This window comes from Leptodactylus fuscus, chromosome 6 (genome assembly GCF_031893055.1).
Source record: "Leptodactylus fuscus isolate aLepFus1 chromosome 6, aLepFus1.hap2, whole genome shotgun sequence".
NCBI lineage: Eukaryota > Metazoa > Chordata > Amphibia > Anura > Leptodactylidae > Leptodactylus > Leptodactylus fuscus.
This window is the reverse complement of record NC_134270.1, coordinates 56328421-56353818: the sequence shown is the minus strand read 5'-3', so window position 1 is coordinate 56353818 and position 25398 is coordinate 56328421. Positions and strand designations below refer to the sequence as shown.

General features: G+C 43.1%; 1 protein-coding gene across 1 annotated transcript; it reads left to right on the top strand.

Annotated features, from left to right (window-relative positions):
* The first annotated feature begins 675 nt into the window (after nt 1–675).
* PGD (phosphogluconate dehydrogenase) lies at nt 676–19938 on the top strand. Its single transcript, XM_075280044.1, has 13 exons — nt 676–812; nt 7030–7105; nt 9057–9236; nt 9614–9679; nt 9762–9880; nt 10674–10740; nt 12477–12611; nt 12747–12936; nt 14644–14774; nt 14953–15086; nt 16050–16149; nt 16419–16541; nt 19680–19938. Exons 1-13 carry the CDS (start codon nt 805–807, stop codon nt 19797–19799), a joined length of 1449 nt encoding a protein of 482 aa, XP_075136145.1. The 5' UTR covers nt 676–804; the 3' UTR covers nt 19800–19938.
* Nucleotides 19939–25398: the final 5460 nt, after the last annotated feature.

Here is a 25398-nt window from a genome sequence, read left to right as displayed (position 1 = left end):
TAGGCCATACATAACTTTGCTTGGGACCTCAAAAATGCCCCCCAAATCCACCTCCAGTCCTCTGACATTTGCACCTACATCAAAATCATACTTGCCAACAGTCCCAGATTTTTGGGACAATCTATGCAAATCTGGCTTGTCCCATGTATGATTTAGTGCTGACCAGTTTGGGGGTGAGGACAGCTGTGACTTACATGCCTTTATTTTACAAGTCAGATAGGGGTGCCACAACCTGATGAATGAGCTGGTGCCATTACTAGGCAGAGAATAAATGGATTGGTAGCCATGAAGTGTGTGACTCTCTATTAGGGCCCTCTGTTCTTTGTATAGGTGCAGGTTACACCTCTGGGACTTGCACATATCAGGTATTACACTGCACATGGGGTCTTGGTTTACAGTGAAGATAACATTTCCTATGCTCTGCTTCAGTCAGCCAGAACTCTATAGCTTCGCCCTGAGCCATCAGCACACTCACATTTACAGGCTATGGGTAAAGGAGCTGCCACTTGCTATGTCATTGCCCTCTCTGGCAGTAGGGAGAGGGTTAATGACTCGGCCTATGATTGCTCTGGTCTGATTGGTCCGCGCACTGCCTGACGAGCCTCCATCCCCGGTAATAGGATGACTAACATCTAGGCCACGCCCTTCGCCTGATGTAGGGCCAATGGATGAGGGGCACGGCGTGACGTCAGGTGGCTTCAGAGAACAACTTGGGCTGAAGTCCGTGGTTCTGTCACACAGCAGTGAGAGGAAGAAGCAGCAGCGTTACATCCGGGGACTTCTGACATCACCTGAGCTGTCACCATGGCAGAGTGAGTGCCCGGCGTCCAGTACAGGGAAGGGGGGTCACGTGATCAGCTCCTTCTAGGATTCCCTGCGGATCAGTCCGTAATTCCTCCGGGTCTGCACGGATCCTGATCTGATATCGTATTCTTATAGCAGCCTGGTCCTGATGGGAGTGTCATCCCCCAGCGGCTACTGTGTGTGACCACTGCCCCGGCTGTGATAGAACTACAAGGCCTAGCATCCCGCTGCTTAGCCTTTGGGTGGCTGGCAGGGCATGATGAGACTTGTAGTTCTACAGCTGCTTTGGCTTATTTAGGCTCTTGTCTAATGTACATGGCCCCCAAAGTCTTGCAACACATAGATAGACCCAGGTTGCAATCTGCAGATTGTTAACCTTGACAAAAGTCACATCACTTGCCCCCAGTACAGGGGGGGGCATACCATTTGTACAACCTGTGTACCTGCACAGGGGCCCTGTAGGTTAGGGGGCTCGATCACCATAATAGAAGGTTTTTACTATTAGAATGTGGGGAATTATCTAACTTAATGGCTAACAATTCCTGGTTGTTAGAGAGGGGGGCTGTATGCTACGATATTGGAGAACAAGGGGCCCCTAACTGTTATTGCACAGGAGCCCTCAGCTGTCTATATCCGCTCATGCTTGAGTGTCAGTATACAAGAAGCTGTGCAGCCCTCACCAGTGTCATAGTTGCTCTATTCTACATGTGCACCCCCTATAGCTACACTACTGACTGCTGTGGCTTATGTGCTGCCTATGTTTTTTTTTTTCTCTCAATTGTACTCAATGGATATGTTATGTCAATAATTGCAGATAAGGCTAGGTTCACACTGAACCTAGTGTAAGAGTAGCCATTGATCATAATAGGCACAAAATCCTAACACTTGTGTGATTATTTACTTTCCATGGCGTGATCGCAGTTGTCAGATCAGCACTTGATCTGCTATGTGTCCAATATGCGTTATCGACGCGTTTCTCTCCTTGTGCCATCAGTTCCAGCACTTCATTGACATCTGTGAAGAAATCCAAGAATGTAGCCTGCGATTCCAGCAGTGGCAAAAAAAAAAAAAAAATACAAAAATTGCAATATCCATAGTTATGGAAGTATCCAGTGATATGTTATTTAGAAGTTTACCTGATTATAGAGAATTTCTAGATATGGATAATATTATATATCGAATTAATTTACCATCAAGAACATGGCTTTGCAGGGACCCCCGTGATCTTCAGTCTCAAGTGGTCCTTGGTTAATGCCTTAGAATTGCAGTATTCCTGCTGCAGCACAGTATTGGACACAGAGATCTCTTCTCTATATTTAGAAGGTCTCCATATGACCCCCTTCAGTCTAGAGATCACATTTTGGCCCACCACAAACCATGCTAACTCCTGATATCTTAAGCACTGTATCTGCTGCTTCTGTAAAATGTTTGCCATAAAGTAACTTTTCCTTTCGGCCATCTTATTTTATCTTATTTGTATCAGTGTTTGTAAGCCAAAACCAGGACTGGAGACGAGAGAGGTAAGATATAATGGAAAGCTGTGCTTCCGTTCTGTGTTTTCTGTCTGCTCCTGGTTTTAGTTTACAGACGCTGATGCAAATCACAGACCAAACCCTCATGTGAATAAGGCTTAAGGCCAGATTCACATGGCGGAGTGCTATCCAGCAAAAACAGTCCGAATTTCTAAGGTTAAACGTGGCTATATGAATTGAACTCCCTGCATCATAGTGACAAGTCACATTTTGCATAGGTTATTTTCATTGGTGAAGAAAATACAATGCCTTTGTGTCCATCACATGACTATGGACTGATTTTTATCCATTGGGAGTAAGTAGAATGAATAAGCTCAAGCAGAGATCTAGGAAACTGTGAGGAATTGATACAGAAAGTATATTGGAAAATTGTACAACTTTTTATTATACAAAGAATAATATTGGTCTCTCTATATCAGTGTTAAAGAAACTACCCAGTTTATTTTTATATACAGTAGACAAACTGGGTGCTTGAAATGACTTCTAAGTGTAGAGTCAGCCCAACCAATATCTTCTCTTCCCGGGCCCTATCTTGTCAATCCAACTCCAATCATCATCTTGCAGTGTCTCTGCTGCCTGAGACTCGTCACTGTTTGATGACATATCTGTGGATCAAAGAGCTCAGAGGGTCCAAGGCAGAGGCAGACAGCAGACTACTGCCAGGACCCCAGGGCACAAACAATCAGATGTAAGGGCTAGACAGCAAGCTACTGCTGTAAAGAGGAATTTCTGTAGGCAACATTTTAGGAATTTGGGAATGTCAGATAATATATGCCTGTATCTGTATAATGGGCCCCCAGAATAATTTGTGCTGGTACAGTAGGTACCCCAGTCTGACACTAACCACCACTAAATGCTATTATGGAAGACACAGATCTAGTGTGAGGAGTAGTGAAGTGCTCCCCCTACAGATATCAGAGGATTAGTGTCAGCATATAAAGTGTTTATAGTGAGTAACCATCATAGTAGAGGAGTCCGTCCATTGCTGTCCCTTAGAATAACTGGTCTCTTTGTAGCCGTGATGTAACATGACAGTGTGGATTTTCCCAAGGAAGCAATAATCCTGTTTGGTAATCAGATCAGCAGGAAGTGCCCCCTCCTCCACTCTTTATTTATACACCTGTTGGATCATCCATCTTCTAGAAAGCATGGAATGTACAGTATCCAGAATACATGCTCATACAGTGCCTCCTGGTTCATGTATGGAACAACTATGACACACTGGCAGAGTAGTAGGGAACAATACAACAAAGAGAAAATTATGTAGTGGTGATCTGGGCGACTTCTAGATCCATCCCAATGTTAGGGCACCTGCACACAATCCGGATTCACATGCACACTGGCGTGGATTTGGTTGGATTTTCAGGAAGCCGTTTATTTGATATCTGCTCCAGAAAAATAACTAAATTAACATGTAAAATCCTGATTGTGTGCATGGACCCCTATATCTGTGTATGCAGACAGTTGTTACACTACCTTTCAGGGCACAGCAATGGCTGCCCATAGTGGTCGTGTAGTTTGGAAATCCGGAATCCTTTCAGGTGATATGTTTTTATTTTGTTGTGTGTGGGTGTGGGGGGCTTCTTTATAGGGACCTTAGAGAAGGACATTTTAGTTGCTGTAACTAGTATTGTGAAACAAGGAAGCAACGTTTTCTACCTTAGGAAGGTGCGGCATGTCATATTGTAATCCAGGTATTAGTAATACTGTACACTTTAATTCTATACAGGCACAACAGGGTTAAACCTTCGTGCCCATGTTTGTTCTTGTAGGTTTTTTGCATGCTGTGTCATGCCTGCTTCTGGCTGTCTCTGTATACACAATGACTGCACAAAAAGGGCAGCACCTTTATAGGCCAAATACGTGCAGATGGATATATGTATATCTGTCCCTTTAAGTCAATCTGGATTTGTCTCAGTCAGAGAGATATGCGGTAAAGAGTAGCCATACCTCCTTTAGCTGATTGTACACCACATGCTACCCAAAAGCCGTGAATGAACGGCACGGGCGGCGGTTGGGCGACACACAGATGTCACCCATGTGCCGCCCATGCATCGGCCTTGTTTCCGTGGCCCCTTTCATTGAATGAATAGGGGCAGCAAAATCGGACAAGAATAGGGCCTGTTTTATATTTTGCGACCCGGACTGTCGGGCCACACATGCAACTGTGTCATTCACGGTCATGTGTATGGGCCCATAGAAATGCATGGGTCAGTGTGCCATCTGGGAAAACTGGGATAGAAGGGGGCTTAAGGGCAGCATTCTTTATATTCACACAAATACCCATTACATAGAAAACAAGTGATACCTCAGTATATTACACAGGACCAGGTATCACATCAGTATATTACACAGGACCAGGCATCACATCAGTATATTACACAGGACCAGGCATCACATCAGTATATTACACAGGACCAGGCATCACATCAGTATATTACACAGGACCAGGCATCACATCAGTATATTACACAGGACCAGGCATCACATCAGTATATTATACAGGACCAGGAATCACATCAGTATATTACACAGAACCAGGCATCACATCAGTATATTACACAGGACCAGGCATCACATCAGTATATTACACAGGACCAGGCATCACATCAGTATATTACACAGGACCAGGGATCACCTCAGGATATTACACAGGACCAGGGATCACATCAGTATATTACACAGGACCAGGCATCACATCAGTATATTATACAGGACCAGGCATCACATCAGTATATTATACAGAACCAGGTATCACATCAGTATATTACACAGGACCAGGGATCACCTCAGGATATTACACAGGACCAGGGATCACATCAGTATATTACACAGGACCAGGCATCACATCAGTATATTTCACAGGACCAGGGATCACATCAGTATATTACACAGGACCAGGCATCACATCAGTATATTACACAGAACCAGGTATCACATCAGTATATTACACAGGACCAGGCATCACATCAGTATATTACACAGGACCAGGCATCACATCAGTATATTACACAGGACCAGGCATCACATCAGTATATTACACAGGACCAGGCATCACATCAGTATATTACACAGGACCAGGCATCACATCAGTATATTACACAGGACCAGGCATCACATCAGTATATTACACAGGACCAGGCATCACATCAGTATATTACACAGGACCAGGTATCACATCAGTATATTACACAGGACCAGGTATCACATCAGTATATTACACAGGACCAGGGATCACCTCAGGATATTACACAGGACCAGGGATCACATCAGTATATTACACAGGACCAGGCATCACATCAGTATATTACACAGGACCAGGCATCACATCAGTATATTACACAGGACCAGGCATCACATCAGTATATTACACAGAACCAGGTATCACATCAGTATATTACACAGGACCAGGTATCACATCAGCATATTACACAGATCCAGGTATCACATCAGTACCGTATATGACACAGGACCAGGTATCACATCAGTATATTACACAGAACCAAGCCTAGACTAGGACTAGTAATTTAGTTGTGCTTCTGTATACAACTCACTACAACCCACACACTTAACCATTGTCCCCAACTCTTTCTTACTTCCCGGATTACCTGCACATTTCTTAGTTAAGGATGGCCCCATCATTATTGGTCTCCTGCATGGCTTTCCAACAGTTCCTCACTGAAGAAATCTGTCAAGAAGAGTGGTCTTCTGAAGAGCATATCACTGTATATTGGATCCCTCTAGGAGAATTCCTACTCTAACCCTAAATAATGACCCTTTTGTACAGTTTTGTTTTTCATGCAGACCCAGTGTTTGTCCTCCCACCTTCAGTTTACAGGGGCAAGAAGTAGCTGTCCATATCCATCTACTGCCAATTCATTTTCACTCTCGGCTCCCCTTTTTGTGATCTGGTCTTTCTGGCATCCACTTACTCTTTGGTCTTCCAGGCAGTTGGTCACAAAAACACTAACCCCCTTACACACACACACACACACACACACACACACACACACACACACACACACACACACACACACACACACACACACACACACACTCATGACCACTGCCTTGCTGTCTTCTCTCTGACTGTGCAAAGACATGGTTGACTGTCGATGCCCAAATATCCATAATGTGTCCAACAGATCACAGCCTCCACCTATGTACAGTCTATAAAGTTACAGGAGTTTTGGAGAGGGTTGAAACTCCCCAGAGTGCTGGAATATATAAGGCTTCATGCACACCACTGATTTTGTATTCTGAGTGTATTCCATTTTTTTTACATTGATCTCAATGGGTCGGATCCAGGATAATGGATCTTTAAATACAAAATTGGTTGTGTGCATGAAGCCTAAAACAGCGGTGATGGCAGTGAGAAGAAGTAGCTAACTTCTTAATAGAGGAGGTTCAGTATTATATCTGTAGTAAGATAAGAAAGTAGGACATGGCATTTATAACAAAGGCATGAAGCCGTTTTATTGTCCACCCTATGTGTTAAGGTTCCCTTAGCTGCTGGGCCTTTCCAAAATCAACACCCAAAATGAATGAGCCAGATGAGTCTCTTTGTGCAGGTTCTCATACATATTGACTACTGCTTGTTCAGGCTGGGTGCGTATTCTAATGTACCACGCCTTGTTCTCACGTAACCTCCAGGCCCTGTAAATGTGATTGTCATGTTCTTTTTTTTCTCCAGAGCTGATATTGCTCTCATTGGATTGGCTGTGATGGGCCAGAACCTAATCCTGAACATGAACGACCATGGCTATGTGGTAAGTAGTGAGATGGTGAAACGTGGCATTGGCTCATGGCTGGGTTCTGTAATGCTCAGCTCTTGGGTGACTTCCTTGCTTGGCAAATAATGTGAGCCAATAAAATGTGAAAAAAAAAATGATGCAAGTCCTATGTAAGCAATTTCAAGCATAAATCTGCAGACATTTAACATACTTTGTAGGTGTCCTGTGCTAATGAAATTCAGCTTGTGGCCACCTAGTTGTTGCAATACAACATCTCCCAATAGGACAGGATGACTGCTCGAGTTTTACAACAGCGAGCCAGACACAGCTTGGAAACCACTGCCGTATACCATTGTGAAGAATGGAAGCGTGGGAAGGAGACGTATACATACATACATACACACATACACACAGACAAACACAGATGTAGCAGAGCTAACCCGAACTTCTGCAATTGGTTAAACTACTGCAGTGTGATATCTTTGCGCAGAAGACAATAAAAAACAATGAAAAGTCATTGAAAAATGTTTTTCCAATAACTTTTCTTTGTTTTTTATTCTTCTGTGATAAGATATCACACTGCAGTAGTTTATCCAATTGCAGACGTTTTGGTTACCTCTGCTACATCTGTATATGTGGATGTGACCTTAAAGTACTGATCCGGAGAGCCAGGATTCTTCTGGGCTTCCTGTATGTCATCGTAATATATAACTATGGTCATACACTTCAGCTGTCAACTGAGTGCTAGGTTTATGTTAATTCACCACCAAAAAAGAATTTTTTTTCCCCTGTGACAGGGAGCTAAATATTGCATGGAAATACACTTCAAATACAGGTAGGGTAGATTTTAAAGAGGCTTTCTGAGAGTTTACTACTCTAATATATCCTCAAGATGGGTTATTAATATCTGATCAGTGGAGGTGTGATACCCAGGGCCCTCACTGATCAGCTTGAACAGGCCATGGTGTTCAGGGAAGCACTGTATCCTTTTCACTGAATGCCATGCACAGTGTTGTATGTTGCATAGGGGCTGTTCTTGATATTTGAACTCAGCCCCATTCCCTTGAAAGGTACTGAGCTGGAAATAAGCCATGTGACAAATGAACGGAACATTACTTGCCAGTGAAGTGAACACCACTGCAGCTTTAGTGTCATGGACAGATATAGATTGCCTCTTGAAAAGATAAGTTATCAATAGTTACCTCTCAGAAAACTCTTTTTGGCTAAGGCCCCACGGGCCGGAAACGGCGCGCTAAAGCGGCGTGAACACATCGCAGTTCTTCCCGCAGTGCTTTGAACAGAAAGTTTATATAGTTTTTCCCCGCGTACTTTCTATTAGGCTGAGTTCAAAAGGAGTTTTTTGGTCAGGAATCAGGCTGATTTTGAGGCAGATTTCTGACCAATAAACTCTGTGTGAACTCAGCCTTACAATTATATCTTTGGGAAAGCCGCCGGCGTTTCCGTAGATATCAGGGTAAGTTCACATGGGGTTTTTTGGAGGCCGCCGGCATCCAGTTGCGCACTCCACTCCGGATCAGGCCCAAATGAATGGGCCTAGTCGGTAGGGAGTGTCTTCAGGCGGATGCCGCAAGGCGAATCCACCTGAAAGAATGAGCATGTCGCTTCTTTTTCCGGGAGCCGGAACAAACGGCTCCCGGAAAAAAGAACTGACCGGCTCCCATTGATTTCAATGGGAGCCGTCTTTTTGGTCAGGATTTTGAAGCGGATATGGCCTCAAAATCCTGACCAAAAAACCCCATGTGAACTTACTCTCATTGACATGCTGCGATTTTCAAAACTTTGCAAGTACTGTAAAACGCCATGATTTTTCCTGCGGAGTTGCCTCCGCAGGCAAGTTGCGGCGCTTCCGGCCCGTGGGGACCCATCCTTCTAGTATGTGCAGTTAAAAGAAATGCAAAGTAAGGTATACACCATTGTATAGGTTACATGTGACTATATTTGTCTGCCCCCCCCCCCCCCCCCCCAGGTCTGTGCTTTTAACCGAACGGTTAGCAAAGTTGATGAGTTCCTGGCTAATGAAGCTAAAGGCACCAAGGTGATTGGGGCTCATTCTTTACAAGAAATGGTCTGTAAGCTAAAGAAACCTCGGAGGATTATGATGTTGGTGAAGGCCGGGCAGGCAGTAGACGACTTCATCAATAGTCTGGTATGTATTAATATCCTTATCAGCTTCTGGGCCCTAATGCAAAATCTGTTCCAGTAGGGCTGGCTCTTGGGGAGAGCAAATTTGATAAAGGTACGTTTGGTAAAGATTGGTTTATATTGCTCTACCAGGACAATAAGTTACTCCTTGCTTTGGCAGTGCAATATAAATCCACCTTGACCAATTGCACCTCCATCAACATTTAGTCAGTCTGCAAATATACACCATTGATGCAGGCCCCATCCCAGTGCGCACACCTTATTGACTTGGCCAGTTTAGTAAGATTTCCCTTGCTGCCAGATGTAAATACAATTCTCCTGAGTCATCTGATCTTTGCATTTCTTGCTAGTTTGTAACTTGATCTTGTTTTATACTTGCAGGTTCCTTTGCTTTCACCCGGTGACATCATTATTGATGGCGGCAATTCGGAGTACAGGGACAGCACGGTAGGTTTCTATCATGGCCGCCATGTTTACAGGATGGTTGCACCTGCAGAATATGTACTATATCATTTTATTATGTTTTTAGAGGCGTTGTAAGGAGCTGAAAGCCAAGGGCATCCGGTTTGTTGGCAGCGGTGTTAGTGGAGGAGAGGACGGGGCCAGATATGGACCATCTCTAATGCCTGGTGGAGACAATGAGGCTTGGTAGGAGTAATCAAAATTTCCTAAAACTGTCACAAAGTAAAACTGCATTGCTTTACTGTGATTATAGTTTTTGGATTTTATTTGTTTCATGCCATTAAAGTTGGATTGAGATAAATGCCATAGGATGGGAAATAAATGACAGCCATGATTTTGGAACACAGCATGACCTGAAAACCAAGGAAAGGGAAATCCGTATCAGACTGACAGTACCTAATAGGGCTGTTTCTACACTTATCATAGATGCCCTTCTCATTCTGCATTGCAGCTCCTTTTTCATGAAAATCAGAGTTACGTTCTTATACAAATTAGCTAAAATAGTTCTTTAAGGGCGTTTCTTCTCCTGCCAGGACTTTGTTATCCGCTCTAGATAATCACCCCTAAATGCAGGCAAAGTGTGACTTGAGCAATGGCTGGCGTAACTGGGCGGCAGATAGGGGCGATAATCTAAAGCGGAGAGTAAAACCCGGCAGAAGAAGAAACTCCCCTAAAGCTCTTTCAGTTAATATGCATAAAAATGCTGATTTTCATGAAAATGGAGCTGCAATGTAGAATAAGAAGGGCATCTTTGGAAAGTATAGAAACAGCCCTATAAGGTATAGCAATTTGCCTGTTGACAGCCTCCCTTTAACTGGACTTTCAAGAAAAAAAAATGCTGATGCACTCCATTGTAATATAATTCTAATGTAACCTTTTGCTTGATATGGGTTTACCAGTATTACATTACTATATTTGGATTTCTGTATTGCATTGGCAATTTCAACCGTATACTCAGGGTTTTCTCTCTTCTTTACAGGCCTTATATTAAGGACATTTTCCAGAGCATCGCTGCTAAAGTTGGGAAGGAGCCTTGCTGTGACTGGGTAAGTGAATGTTCATGTAGTTCCGGCCATAGACAAATGATCCAGTATGACTTTCTGTAAAATTATTATTATGATTCAATCATTTTATTTATTTATTTATTTTTTTTTATTGAGAAGAATCTTCACATAAAAACAATACAACTCAAAACAAATGCATGCCTGCCGTTTAGATTTCGGCATTTGCAACAATACAAGGCTGTCTAGGACAAAAAATCCAGAGAGTCTGAGACTATTAAATATCCAAAACTTATCAAGAAAAATTCAATTACCTATGAGTGTGGTCGCACTAAGTGACCTACAGTGTATGATCAGTAATGACTCAGGTAGGTGAAAGAGGAGAGAAGCAGAGGCAGTCAAAAAACAAGACCGCAGAAGGAGGAGGGTATGGTCAGGGGAGAGAGGTGTCTAGGGGCAGAGGAGCATCTCAGAAAGATCAATGTCAGGGCTTGTTCACATCTGCACCCGGGGTCTCCGCTTTCAGGTTTCTGTTTCCTGTCTAAAACTGGACAGGAGACAGAAACCTGCAGGCATTTTTCAAACCCATTCAAATGAATGGGTCGGTAAAGTGTCTGGCCGTGAGCGTTTTGTGCTCTCCGCAGCAAAACCGTTTTTTTTTTTTTAACCAGACACAAAGTTGGACATGCAGGACTACAGTGCAGTGCAGCGACTACACAGTGGACATATCCATACGCACACATCTCTGTCCACTGCGTAATGTCTTGGCCAGGTTACTGTAGATCAGCCTCAGTTCAACTGCAGGCTAGATCATCACTATTAAAAGTCTGTAATGGCAGGATGTTTTTGCTGTCATTAGAAGCATTGTGTAATTCTTCAGTTTCCCTGTGATGGCCCTGCAAAGGAATGAATTACAGATTCCCCCTCAGTTTACACCTGATCTCTGGTGGGTCCCAGCAGAACAGCCTGTGATCTGCCCATTTTTGCAGGATGCTTCTAAAAGCAATATGGGGAAAAATGCAAATGATAAAAAAAAAATTGACAGCCCCTTTAATAGGTAAAAGAAAGAAACAGTTGATGTCCTACTGTAGACACAGAGCTTGTGTAGACACACTCCTATCATGCACTGCAATGGCAGCCTTGACCGATCTGCAGATGCTGGCATGGGTGGAGGAGAGCCATTTTGTGATGGGGTTTCCATCCTGATACACTGCCCCATATGCTTTGTGGTAGTTTTGAGCCTCTGCTGGTTGAACTCCTTTATGGCCATCTAACAGAGGTTGCTCTATGTAAGTGTAGATAATAGATACTCCTTTTGGCTTTTATCCTGATCATCAGCCCTTCATATTTTTTTTTTCAATTCAAAGTTTTATTGTAAATTTTAAGTACAACAAGGCCTGAAACAGACCAATAAACAAAAAGAAACACAAAAAGGAAAAACACAAGTACAAATCGTACATGTGAATAAAAATAATAATAAAAGCAAAAACAACAACAACCCCGATCCCCAGGAGAAGTCCGGCCATAATAGGAGCAAAGGGTAAAGGGAGAGAGGAAGGGGAAGTAGGAAGGAAAAAGAAAGAAAGGAGAGACACCGGGAAGAGAGAGAAGAAGAAGAAGATAGGGGGGGGGTAACAAACACCAAAGGGAGGGGGGAGTTAAAGGGGGTACAAGGAAGGCTATTGAGGGTACAAGGTAGGCACTTGAGAGAAGGACACGATCACTTCATATTAAACACAATAAGACTGACCACCATACTCTAAAACTGTGTCTCTGGGCAGGTGGGTGAAGAAGGTTCTGGACATTTTGTGAAAATGGTTCACAATGGGATTGAATACGGTGACATGCAGCTGATCTGTGAGGCTTATCACCTGATGAAGGACATCCTTGGGATGGAACAAGAAGAGATGGCAAAGGTAAATTTAGAAGTTGGTAGATAAATACCTGTATGCATGATCTGTACATCTAGTGCTGATGACGAAACTGTCAAGGAATAAAAATGGTTTTCTACGTTTTGCATGCACAGTGTTGTAATAATTTCTGTCTTTCAGACCTTTGAAGAGTGGAACAAGACCGAGCTGGACTCTTTCTTGATTGAGATCACGGCCGACATTCTTAAATTCCAGGACACTGATGGAAAGCACCTGCTCCCTAAGATTCAGGACACCGCCGGTCAGAAGGGCACAGGAAAGTGGACAGCAATCTCTGCTCTAGATTTTGGGGTTCCAGTTACTCTAATTGGTAAGGACATGTAATTAATGTATTTTTTTTTCCAGTAAATAGGGACCATGTACAGTATTTCATCGTTAAAGTGAGTTTGTCACCAGAACCAAAGAGCCCCACAGATAGAAACTTAGGCTCATGTGAATCAGACAAATATCTCCCGTTTGTGAATCTGTGCCTCCATTGCCAAGATTTTTATTTTTATTTTTTTTAAATGTAAATTGTGAGCCCCCACATTGGAATCACAATGTACTTTTTTTTTCCCTATCAGTATGTCTTTGTAGAATGGGAGGAAATCCACGCAAACACAGAGAGAACATACAAACGCCTTGCAGATGTTGTTCCTGGCGGGAGTCAAACCCAGGACTCCAGTGCTGCAAGGCTGCAGTGCTAACCACTGAGCCACCGTGTTGCCCCTAAAGAGGTCGGGCTTGATACTGCCGTTTTGTCATTATTCATATGAGGTCTTTAGGATCACTACAGCATTGCCACTTACCACTTACAGCAATGACAACATCTTTGTTGCTCCAAAAAGTTCATTTGTGTAGTGGCAAAAGTGGTGAAATCTCTGATTCACAAGGAGGAAACCGTATTTGATTCAGTTGACCCTAAGTGGGGGCTGGGTTCTGGTGACACTCATTTTTATTGTCTGATTGGTTGAAGGATCTGACCACTGGGACTCCCACCAAGTGCAAGAAAGGGAGTCCTGTGTTAACTGTTTGAATACAGTAGTGCTCACACTAGATATGTTTTTATTTGGGGAAGGGGGGCCAGAAATAGAATCCTTGCTGATTAGACGCTTATCAGTTGTAATCTTGGACAAACCCTTTAAATGGGTCCTTCCTTCCAAAGTCAGTTGTGAATTATATTGCAGGAGTGTTTTTCTATAAATTTATGTATAGCAGATTCTGTTTCTTAATAGCTGTATCTGTGCTGAAGGCTGCACATATCTGTATAAAAGGAGATCTAATATCCTGCTCTTGTGTCTAAGCCATCAGTCTCCAGGATGTTCGTCAACACTGTAGGAAGTAATGTGATCTACAACATTGGCTTCCCTGATAGATGCAAGAACCTAGGAGACAGCAGTATGTTGTCTCCTAATACACCAATGTGAGCTCTCTCAGCTCATTCTATGGCTAGTCTGTGTGGCTACCTATAACCAAAAATGTGCGCCATCACTCTTAATTTCTATGGGAACTTTCAGGAAAAGCCCATGTACAGCACTTAGCTATACATAGACTACGAGAAAGTTGTAGAACTTCATTGATCTAGTTATATACACTTAGTAACCTAAAACTGAGAAATCCTTTCATGATATAACCTCTTAATCCAGCGATGGATCATCAGAATGCTACTGTATTTAAACAACTAAGAGGAACTTCTTACTAAACCTTACACAAGACAGTAAATTGACATTGCAGTAAGAAGCCACATACCTTGCTGTGGGAGGATTACATTTTCTTGAAATAACTTCCTGCCCACTCCCCTGGTTACTAGTTGTAGTGGCGCAATCCCACCAGGAAGCACAACTTTAATTGTGTCACCATGAAACCAGTTCTGCGGGATGATGCTGCAGGCCGCTCGGGGTTAAAAGCAATAATAATAGAGAAGCAACAAGTCAGGATAGGGAAATCCTGTTATAATGTGCAGCACAGAAACACTAGTGAAAACCTGGCTAAGCGTGTTGGTGGGAAACGACTCTTACATTTGTCCATTATCCCACAGGTGAAGCAGTGTTTGCACGTTGCTTGTCCTCTCTCAAGCGTGAAAGGATTGTGGCAAGCAAGCAGCTACAAGGACCAAAACAGGTTCCATTTAAGGGAGACAAGAAGGCATTCCTTGAAGACATCCGCAAAGTATGTAGCAAAAACCGTAGCATCTTCTCAATGGACAAATAAAACAGATGTAATGAGATGTAAATATATATTTATGTGTAAGTCACCGTAGCAAGCGCTCTGTAGGCACTGAACCAACTGATGCAAAGATGACAAATATTTCCAAATTTTTGAATTTTGCGTTTGTTTTTTCCTCTAGGCTTTATATGCATCGAAAATCATTTCTTACACTCAAGGATTCATTCTGTTCCGTCAAGCAGCAACCGAGTTTGGTTGGAAGTTAAATTATGGAGGAATTGCAATGATGTGGAGAGGAGGCTGCATTATTCGCAGGTAAGCACATCTATATGGGGAGGCGAGCAGACAAACAGTTCAGTTATTTTGTAGTGACTGTATGTAGGGATTCTCAGCAAGCGATATCAGATTAGAAGGGTTCTGGTTTGTCAGACTACCACCGATCTGATACTGACGTTTTCTCCTACTGGGACCCCCACTGGTCAGCTGTTCTAACCAACTGCTAATCGGAGAACAGAATATGCAGATTTAAAGGGGCTCTATCAGCACAATCATGCTAATAGAGCCCCACATATGCGTGAATAGCCTTTAAAAAGGCCATTCAGGCATTGCTAAAGTTATATTAAACTACCCCCGGTTTTAAAATAAAACCCTAAAACAGAATATGATCAACTTTCCATCGTGCACGGTGGGCGGGCATTCAGGGTCTGCCGTCTTCTTCAGCCACGCCGCCTCTTCCTGCGATGTCCTCGGGTCCCGTCTAACTAGCTAACTGACATTGTTAAAAAATGGCGCCGGTGCATGCGCAGTAGCATGCTGCTTCTACTGCGCATGTGCCCGCGCCATTTTTTATCAATGTCAGTTCGTGAGTTAGACGGGACCCGAGGACATCGCTGGAAGAGGAGGCGTGGCTGAAGAAGACGGCGGACCCTGAATGCCCGCCCCCCCGTGCACGATGGGTAAGTTGATCATATTCTGTTTTAGGGTATTATTTTAAAACTGGGGGGGTAGTTTAATATAACATTTACGGTGCCTGAATAGCCTTTTTAAAGGCTATTCACACATATGTGGGGGCTCTATCAGCTTAATTTGGTGATAGAGCCCCTTTAATGCTATTCAGCTTCAGTCCACTTTTGTAGGGACTGAGCTGCAGTAACTCAGCATGGCCACTGCACAGGGAACAAAGCAGTCTGCTTCCGGCAATTGGACCCCTGCAGATTTGATATAGATGATATATTCGATGGATAGAAATCTAACAGTATCTTTTGTGTCATCTTCTAGTGTGTTCTTGGGTAAGATCAAAGAAGCCTTTGACAGGAATCCAGATCTTCAAAACCTTTTACTGGATGATTTCTTTAAAAAAGAGATGCATAACTGTCAGGTGAGCACTGAGGAGGGGTCTATAAAACATCACACTATGTTATCTTATTCACTTCATAAGTTACTTGATCCTTGCAGAAATCTTAGCGCCTGCAGAATGCTGATGTTTGCATAAATTTGTAAGTGGTACAAAGCTTGAGACCTGAGACATCCTCCAGTTTAATAAAATAACAGTTGTCTGATAAATTAGATGTAATTTATTGCTATGAGGCCCAGGACCTCCTAGCTATATACACCTATTCACTGTGGTTGTATCAATCTATTCCCCAGGAATCCTGGCGCCGGGTGGTAAGCACTGGGGTGCAGTATGGTATCCCTATGCCATGCTTCACCACAGCATTGTCATTCTATGATGGCTACAGGCATGAAATGTTACCAGCAAATCTCATCCAGGTAAGAGTGCTTGTATACTGTAAAGTTCATGAATGCTTTTCACTGTTTTATGTCATTGTTGGAGGACATAGCAAGTAACCATGGGGTCCCATTGTATCATCACCACTTTAAGCAGCGAATTCAGAACTTGAAAAGAGTACAATTATTTTGGACCTTTTTATACAGAGGGATAACTCACCTAGTGATGTCATGTTAAGGGACTAATGCACAGTGATGTGTCATGTTATATTATAGGGCTGATGTGTCCAAAATCCAAAATGTCCAAAATCTAAATGTTCAAAATTATGATTAATTGAACGTTTTACCTCGATTATATCAATGAATTATCATTTTTGGACATTCCCTTATTTACATACCAGGACTTATATTTCTATGCCACTGACATTAACCTTTTCGCTGCCAAGGGTCTCTGGAAATTTTGCACCTCCAGTAGCCAGAGCAATTTTCACAGTTTTGAGATGGACAAATCAAACCTAAATTGCAACATTAAAAAAGCATCCAACCCCCCATACCTATATATTTTCTTAAAGTAGACACCTGCAGCATTGTCAGAATGCCACTTGGTACTGTATACGAACAGACACCTTCATGCAAATTTGATTTAAAGTGAATGTTTTATGAAAAAATGCAAATAAATGTATATTAGTTGTTGAAAGCGGAAACCAAACAAAAAATTAAATGCACCAAACCTCCTAAAAATAAGAGTTCTACATGTGCAGAGTTCATACATATCACTATGGCCTGAACCCGCATGCACGTGTCTTCAGAAAATCGCTAGAACTGGAAGGAACAAAATTCTGCTTTGAAGCTGGAAATGTTAAAAAAGTATCATCCTATAAAATGTAGGGATTACACACCATGAAAAGTAAGTGAACCCCTAAATCCTATATATTTTTTGAAAGTAGACAATCTGAAGATTACAAATGTCTTAATGGGTCATCGATAGCCACATCCACCTTCATGCAACTTTGCGACCAACACAAATAATTTTTTGAAAAAATACGCTAAAACACATATTTGCACCTAAAACTCATGTTCAATCTCACATTCATATATAAAATACTTTTAAAATAATAGCTTATGGTGTATACAATGTGTATATATACTATATGTACCGCAAACATCAACTACAACAAGAGCTCGGCCTCCCAAAAACCCGAATACAGAAGACAAGCAGGATTTTGCTGTTGTTCACTAATATGTTAAAAAGCTATACTGCACCTACCAAACTGTGACTGTGATACCAAAATCTAACTTTTTTCAGAGTACACAGCATACCGTATATAAAAACACAATTTAATAGTTTATATATACAACCACCTTCATTCAACTTTGCCGCAAACAGAGATTGCTAGCAAATATTGCGCAAAAATTAAAATTTGCCACTAAAGTGCGGCTCAAGAAATCCCTTTCTGCAAACATAATGAACTGTCCATAAAACTGCAATATGTGAGGAGTTCATACATACCACACATGTATATATTTACAGGGGCGGGTGTTAAAGAATCGCCAAAATCGCAGAAATGCGCCATCCCATTTTGTGCATGCAAATTAAATAGGACTTTACTTAAAAATGTTATTTTCCATCCCCCTATAATAATTTTAGCAATCTATACGTTCATCTCTAGTGATAATCGTTATTACTATTATTTTAGTGTGTAACGGATATCACTAGAGACGTATTTTACTGTAGAAAGCTCAGGTATAGACAGGACAGGGATTGGGTGAAATGTAAACTTTATTTGCGACTTTATGTATATGTTGTGTGTGTTTGGTGCGACTTTTTTTTTTGGCTTGCGACCTGGACAATGGTAAACGTCTGGGTCACAGTGCCAACAAACTTCCTGGTTATGTTCAGGAGGTATAACATAAGAATACCCCACTAGAAAAGCTCAGGGGGGAATTACATTATAACTGTATGTGACAATCAGAGACAAATGTATAGTATACTCTGATTGGCAGGAGAAGGGTTAATAGGGACAATAGAGTCCCTGCCACCCCCCTCCTGCTGTCACATACAAGTTATGCAGTGAGAGAGATCGTTTCTCTGTCTCTCTCTCTCTCTCTGCTGGGCTGCTCCGTGTCCCTCTCCCTTTCTTGTTAGTTCGCAAATTGCTTGCTTAGACAGGAGGGGGGGGGACACTTTGGAGCTCTATATCTTTGGACTGCATCAACATATCTTGATGCTTTCAATTGCATTTTAAAGAGGTGAATCTCATCTTTAAAATGATATCAAGAACTCGATGATTGGATGTACAGTTTTGGAGAAATTCACTGTTGAAACGCTGTCGGCAATTGAGATCTGCAGTTGGATCTCAATGCCAAATAGTGTTTTCAACAGTCAATGGCTCCAAGACTGTAAGTAAAATCATCAAGTCCCTGGTATCATTTTAAAGCTGAGAGTCTCTTCTTTAAAATGAATTTTAAAGCATCAAGATATGTTGATGCAGTCCAGAGATATCGGCATTAGTAGGGAGGACGTACTAAGTACGTCCTCGGCTACTGAAGTGCCACCTTGGGAGCACGTACAGTGTACGTGCCTGGCAGCGAAAGGGTTAACTTTTGGATAGTCGCAGATCAGTGATACTGATGGGATAGCGAACAGTTAGGCCTCATTCACACGGGACCGCGTATTTTGGTCCTGATTCTGATGTGGGAAGCCGCATCAGAATTGGACCAAAATGCGCCTACCACGACAGTCGTGGCTTCCCCCTCCGGAGTAGGCTCAAATGAATGGGCCTAGTCCAGAGGGTGCTGTCGTGAGGCGGACGCCGGGGCTGACTCAGCCATGGAATCCACCTGAAGAAAGGGCAGCTCCTTTCTTTTTTTCCGTGAGCTGGAACATACCGCTCACGGAAAAAAGTAAGCTGGCGGTCTACATAGACTTCTGTTGTGAGGGGGTGGATTCTGAGCTGGATTCGGCATCAGAATCTGCCCCCTGTGAACAAGCCCTTAGTATCATAACCTTTAGCCAATGGCAGAGTGAGACAGGATGTCATGGATGCAGAATAATAGAAATATCCAATGTTAGCAAGTTCTCATAGATTAATTGCGCTAACTTTTGGGTTTGGTTATTTTGGTATTAATTGGCCAACCCGATTATATTACTTAAAGCAATTCTGTATTTTTCACTTTCAGGCTCAGAGAGATTACTTTGGGGCTCATACCTACGAGCTCCTTTCCAACCCTGGACATTACATTCACACTAACTGGACCGGTCATGGGGGAAATGTGTCGTCCTCTTCCTACAACGTGTGAGATGCACTTTCCAGCAGAGGATGTAGATATTTGCTCGGCCTGGACCCACTCTAGTTGCTGTCTTTATGTGTTGTCCATATCTACATTTTTTTTTTTTTTCTAATCTGTTTAGTGTCAGAATAAATGTTTTTATATGGTTGTTCCCATGCACTGTGTGATTCCTTATTTTATGTCTTTTGAAGTTTGAGATACAAGCCTGTCTTCCTTAGGCCCAGTTCACACCTGCATTCAGCCATTCCATTCCCCTCTCCACATATAAAAGTCCTGCTAGCAGCACTTTTCGCTCCACATTTTTCATGTGGATACCACGCGGACCCCATTATAGTCTATGGGGTCCGCAGGTTTTCTTAGGTAACCACTTTTTTATGTGGATTAGGTTTCCGTTCAGGGGATCCCCAAGTGGACTTCCCAAATGGCAACCCATGCACAGATATGAAGCCTTAATAATATTGAGCCTACTGAGAAGCTAATGGCATTTTTTTCTTTAAGTACCAAAGAATGAAGATTTGCCTAGGCTCTTCAATGCTTATATGTAGTCTCTGCATACAGTCCTTTTTTAGCTTTGTCTCCTATATTGTAGACTCCTAAAATAGGGAGAAGATATCTGATAGTTACTGCCAAGTAGCTGCCCCTTTTTTGCCACTCAATGGCTCCTGTTCCTTCACCTCTTAGGCCTCCCTGGCAGTCAATCGCAGAGATCATCCTTTCATAATCCTCCTCTGACTGTGTATACTGTGGATTCTCTACAACCCCATGGAAATGTTTTGATGTCTGGGGAGTCCTTATTGTGCTTGTGCAAAGACAAATTGAATTAAATCAGTCATCCAGATATCTCTGACATTCATGATGACAGGAAGCATTCACATTGGAGAGCCTATCATAATTGAATCACTGCTGGTAGAGTACAGAACATCTTCTGGTATCACTGCCCAAATGTAACCTTTGGGCATCTTTTGCAATAAGCACCATGTTTGTATTACATTACATCAGATACGCTGAAGGTAGTTTCATGGTGTTACTGGATGCAGGAAATCCTGACCTGATACTACAACTACTGTGCTCTTAAAGGATATATGTTAACAAAAAATGACCTATGACTTTTTTAAAATCAAGTAGGCTTAGTGGCAAGAGTTGGAAATTGCAAAGATTTTTCTGATTATTTATTTTAAATATAGATAACATGGAAAATTAGAAACCTCACCAATAAGTCTTAAAAATGTTGTTAACATAACTTGATTTAAACAATGGGTCATTACCTTGCAACATATTTCCTTTTAAGGGGGCGTATTCATGTACAGTGTATAACCCAATCTAAGGTCATGACCACTGATGTCCAGTAATATGGCAAAAGAGTCAGATGGACTGCACCTTGTATATTGACACCATAGGATGCAGTGTAGCCAAGATGTACATGATACTGCTGTAACCTGAATGCTGGTTGCAGAAAATACATCTCAATTACTAATGTTAAAAACTTTAAAATCACAAATCTGAGCTGATGTGACAGATTTCATGTGCAAATATAGGTTATGTGCATCAATTAGTTTATCTCTTAACAATATATACGGAGATCAAAAGAGGTGGTTGGAGAAAACCATCTCTAAATGTGAACCACACTCTAACATTTATATTCCGTACTTTAGTTAATCAGTGAAGTCAATTGGGGCTGACTATCTGGCTGACCTACTATGTAGCATTATGTTTGCAGGGGCTGTGCACCTTTAACTGGAAATAGCTATGTATGAAAGCTACAGTGCATGTGTTAATAATGGAGGACTCGTGGTCTGCATGATTCTCTGATAACTGCTTGTGTACGATGACCTCAGTGCCGTGCAGAGTCAGCTGTTGTATGTGAGGTTCCTTTGATGACTGGTGGCAGAGTACAAGTCAGGTGTGGACCACTGCACCACTCTACTACATTATACCTCCTGCTGCACTCCGCAATCCTGCTGCATCTAGGGATGGCTCTTGTGGTGGTGGTGGCTGGTGTAGGTATGTGCCGGGGCTTATACAATTGGGCCTCTTCTGGAATTTGTATTTTTTTTTTTCAATTTAGACCAGCTGTCCGAGCACTAGGGACATGCAGCTGGACAGGTTAGAGCAGCTTGTCCTTTTCATAATCTAATACCTCTGCAGAACTGAGACAAGGGTTTTCTAATAAATGAACAATCCCAGTTGGGCGGTGCTTATAGGTCAAGAAGGGGGAGACACACTTTCATTCTGTATGCCACTGTGGTACTATATCAATGCAGTAAGCTTAGTTCCAGTACTAGATCTTAGCAGCAAAATTAGTTCATGTGCCACATCTATGTAGTAATTATTATTATTATTTATTTATTTATATAGCACCATTAATTCCATGGTGCTTTACATTTGGGGGTTACTTACAATTTGGGGGTTACATACAATACACAGAATATACAGGTAGATATAATGCTAACAATGACCGACTGGCACAGTGGGGTAGAGGGCCCTGCCCGCGAGGGCTTACAATCTATGAGGGAAGGGGGGTAGAGACAGAAGGAGAGGGGGAGACTGTACAGATGGCAGTGCGGTGATAGTGTTATTGGAGGTTGTAGGCCTTCCTGAATAGGTGAGTCTTCAGGGCCTTCTTGAAGCCTGTGATTGTGGGGGTCAGTCTTATGTGTCTTGGTAAGGAGTTCCAGAGTATGGGGGATGTAGTAAGCTTGGTTCTTGTATTGTATCTATGTACTAAACTTCTTACTTCCATATGTATGTAGTAAGCTTAGTTCTGATATTGTATGTACATAGTAAGCATCAAATAATTAAAGAAAAAGAAAATAAACTGGTGCAGAGCCCACAACCTTCATAGAGTCCAGAGACCATGATAGCCTTAATTTGCCTCTGGGTATGGTTGTGACAGATTGTATGGAGAGATTCGCTGGAAAACCGCAGCTCAAACCAATTATGGCTATGACATCATGATGACATATGGCTGACAAGACTTGCTCCAACATCAGGAACCTGTTTGCTGTACCACCATCCTGTTTACATGCCGACACTATGTTGCTCACTCACCATATTCTTGATAACTATAGTCGTGGGTACTAAAGCTTTATCCCTTTCAAGCTATCGCTGCAGTATCCGTAACCGCCATTATCAAGAATTCGCTGTAGGAAGGAGGCCCTGGACAAACTTTGCACCCGGGTCCAGAAGACTTTAGCTACGTCAATGAGAAAATAACATATTTCTTAAATAAAGATAACATTTTATATATTCACCTGACTTATTCATTTACAAAAAGTTGTTTTAAAATGAAAGCACATTTTAAGACACATGGCTTAATCTCGGCTTGGTTGTGTGAACAGAGCTTAAGGGTGCAATGAACTGTGTGGGGACCACTAAGGAGGCAACAATACTGAGTGGAACAGTCCTATGATATGTACAATAAAAAGTGATGCAGCATAGGCAGCCTGGCATTTTACCAGACAAAATAGCACAGTATACTAATTTAAATAGAGGGTGTGAAATAAATACAAAGTTTTTGTCTTGCTATATGCACTACTTTTATCCCTGAAAACTGAGCATCTACAACCACCAAGCACTGTGCACCATGAAGTGTCTGTAACCACTAAGTATTGCACCCCAAGTTTAGCTGAAGTGTTTGGATCATTAGGGTAAGTTCACACAGAGGAATTGGGTGCTGACTTTCAGGCAGCTTCTTGTATTCAATGGGAGGCAGAGAGTGACACAGGACTGTGTAAAAATAAGCATCATGTCCAATCTTGCTGCAGATTCTTGGCACAAGACACTCTCTTGATTGTTCTGCGGCTCATCAGCAGCGGAAATCCAAAAACGCTGCTTCTTCTTCTCATCTTTATGCTGGGGACTTCACCAGGCCAGAAGGTGGAGCAGAAACTGAGGTAGGAGTCTTCCTCAAATTGCCCTACACTTTACTGTGCCATCCTCAGAGGGTCCCAGAATAGGGTTGTTAATGTATGAGATTTAATGTCTCTCTCTCTCCATGGGAGAGACATAGTAAAAAATGTATATTGCAAAGTATATTGCATTTTACATCGTGTGAACGCAGTGCACACTACGTATACTGAAGCTTATTCTGAACGTAAAATACGTTCAGAATAAGCGCCGTATAAAGCAGCTCCATTCATTTCTATGGGAGCCGACATACGAGCGCTCCCCATAGAAATGAATGGGCTGCTTCTTTCACCACGAGCAGTCCCATTGAAGTGAATGAGAAGTGGCGGCGTGTACGGTAAGCTCTGTTCATGCCGAGCCGTACACGCCAGCACTTCCCATTCACTTCAATGGGAATGCTCATAGTGAAAGAAGCAGCCCATTCATTTCTATGGGGAGCGCTCGTATGCCGGCTCCCATAGAAATGAATGGAGCTGCTTTATACGCCGCTTATTCTGAATGTGTTTTACGTTCAGAATAAGCTTCAGTATACGTAGTGTGAATGCACCCTAAGGGTGCATTCACACTAAGAATATGCTGAGCTGATTCTGAGCGTAAAACACATTCAGAATCAGCGCGTACAAAGCAGATCCCATTCATTTCAATGGGAGTCGGCATACGAGCGCTCCCCATTGAAATGAATGGGCTGCTTTTTTCCCTATTCCTTTCAATGTGATACGTGCATATATGCCGATATACGCGCGCCTCCCATTGAAATCAATGGGCTCTGTTTTGAAGCGGCGCGCTTACGCCGTGTGAAGGGGCCCCAAGAGTAGGGCTGCACAGTGAGCTTGGCCGTGACCCAGGGGTGAACCTGCCTTTTTCGCGGACGTCAGAAAGCCCCCCCCCCCCCCCCCCCGGGAAGAGGGGGCAGAGCGAAGGGGAGTGGGGCGTTGCAAAGGGAGCGGGGCGGCATTAGCAGGCACAGAGAAGACCTGCTCTCTGCGTGCGGGGAGGCCGCTGGAGCAGCGCTGCTCCACCGGCCACCCCAATCCACTGCTCGGTGACGCTAAAGGGTCAGTTCACACGTGAACTGCCCGCGCGGGTTTTGACACCGAGAGAGACGCGGTGAGCCGCGTCTCTCTCTTGTCAAAACCCGCCTGCTGCGACCATCGCGGTCTTCCCCTCCGCTGTCAGCTCAAATGAATGAGCCGAGATAGGAGGGAGCTGCCGGGGGCGGAAGCCGCGCGGCTTCCACCTGAAGATAGGGCAGGCCGCTTCTTTTCTCCGCTAGCGGAAAAAAAAAGCCCGGTTGTCTACATAGACTACCATTGTAAAGGGGCGGATTTTGAAGCGAAATCCGCTGTCAAAATCCGCCCCTTTGCCTACGTGTGAACTAGCCCTAAGCCAGTCCAGGACAGCTTGTCCTGGACTGGCTTAGGTAAGCAAAAATGCCACCCTCCCCGGGGCCCTGGCATAGCGCCGCCTGAAGCGGTCGCTTCAGGTCGCCTCATGGAAGGTGCGGAGCTGCTAAGACCCCACAATGTGGAAAAGCAATTTGGGTACTATTCCGTTATCGGGCCAGCAGCAGCGCAGTTCAGCAGCAGCTTTCGGGACAGCAGTTCAGCAGCGGGAATTACAATGACATCCGAGGACTGCTGGCCCGATGCTTGTGCCCAGTAACCAGTACATCGATGACCCCCCTCCCCCATCCTTCTCCTCC

Coding starts and splice junctions, on each gene's coding strand:
- PGD (XM_075280044.1), top strand. Junction 9,237..9,613: donor ACGACTTCATCAATAGTCTG/GTATGTATTAAT, acceptor TTATACTTGCAG/GTTCCTTTGCTTTCACCCGG. Junction 16,542..19,679: donor TACCAGCAAATCTCATCCAG/GTAAGAGTGCTT, acceptor TTTCACTTTCAG/GCTCAGAGAGATTACTTTGG.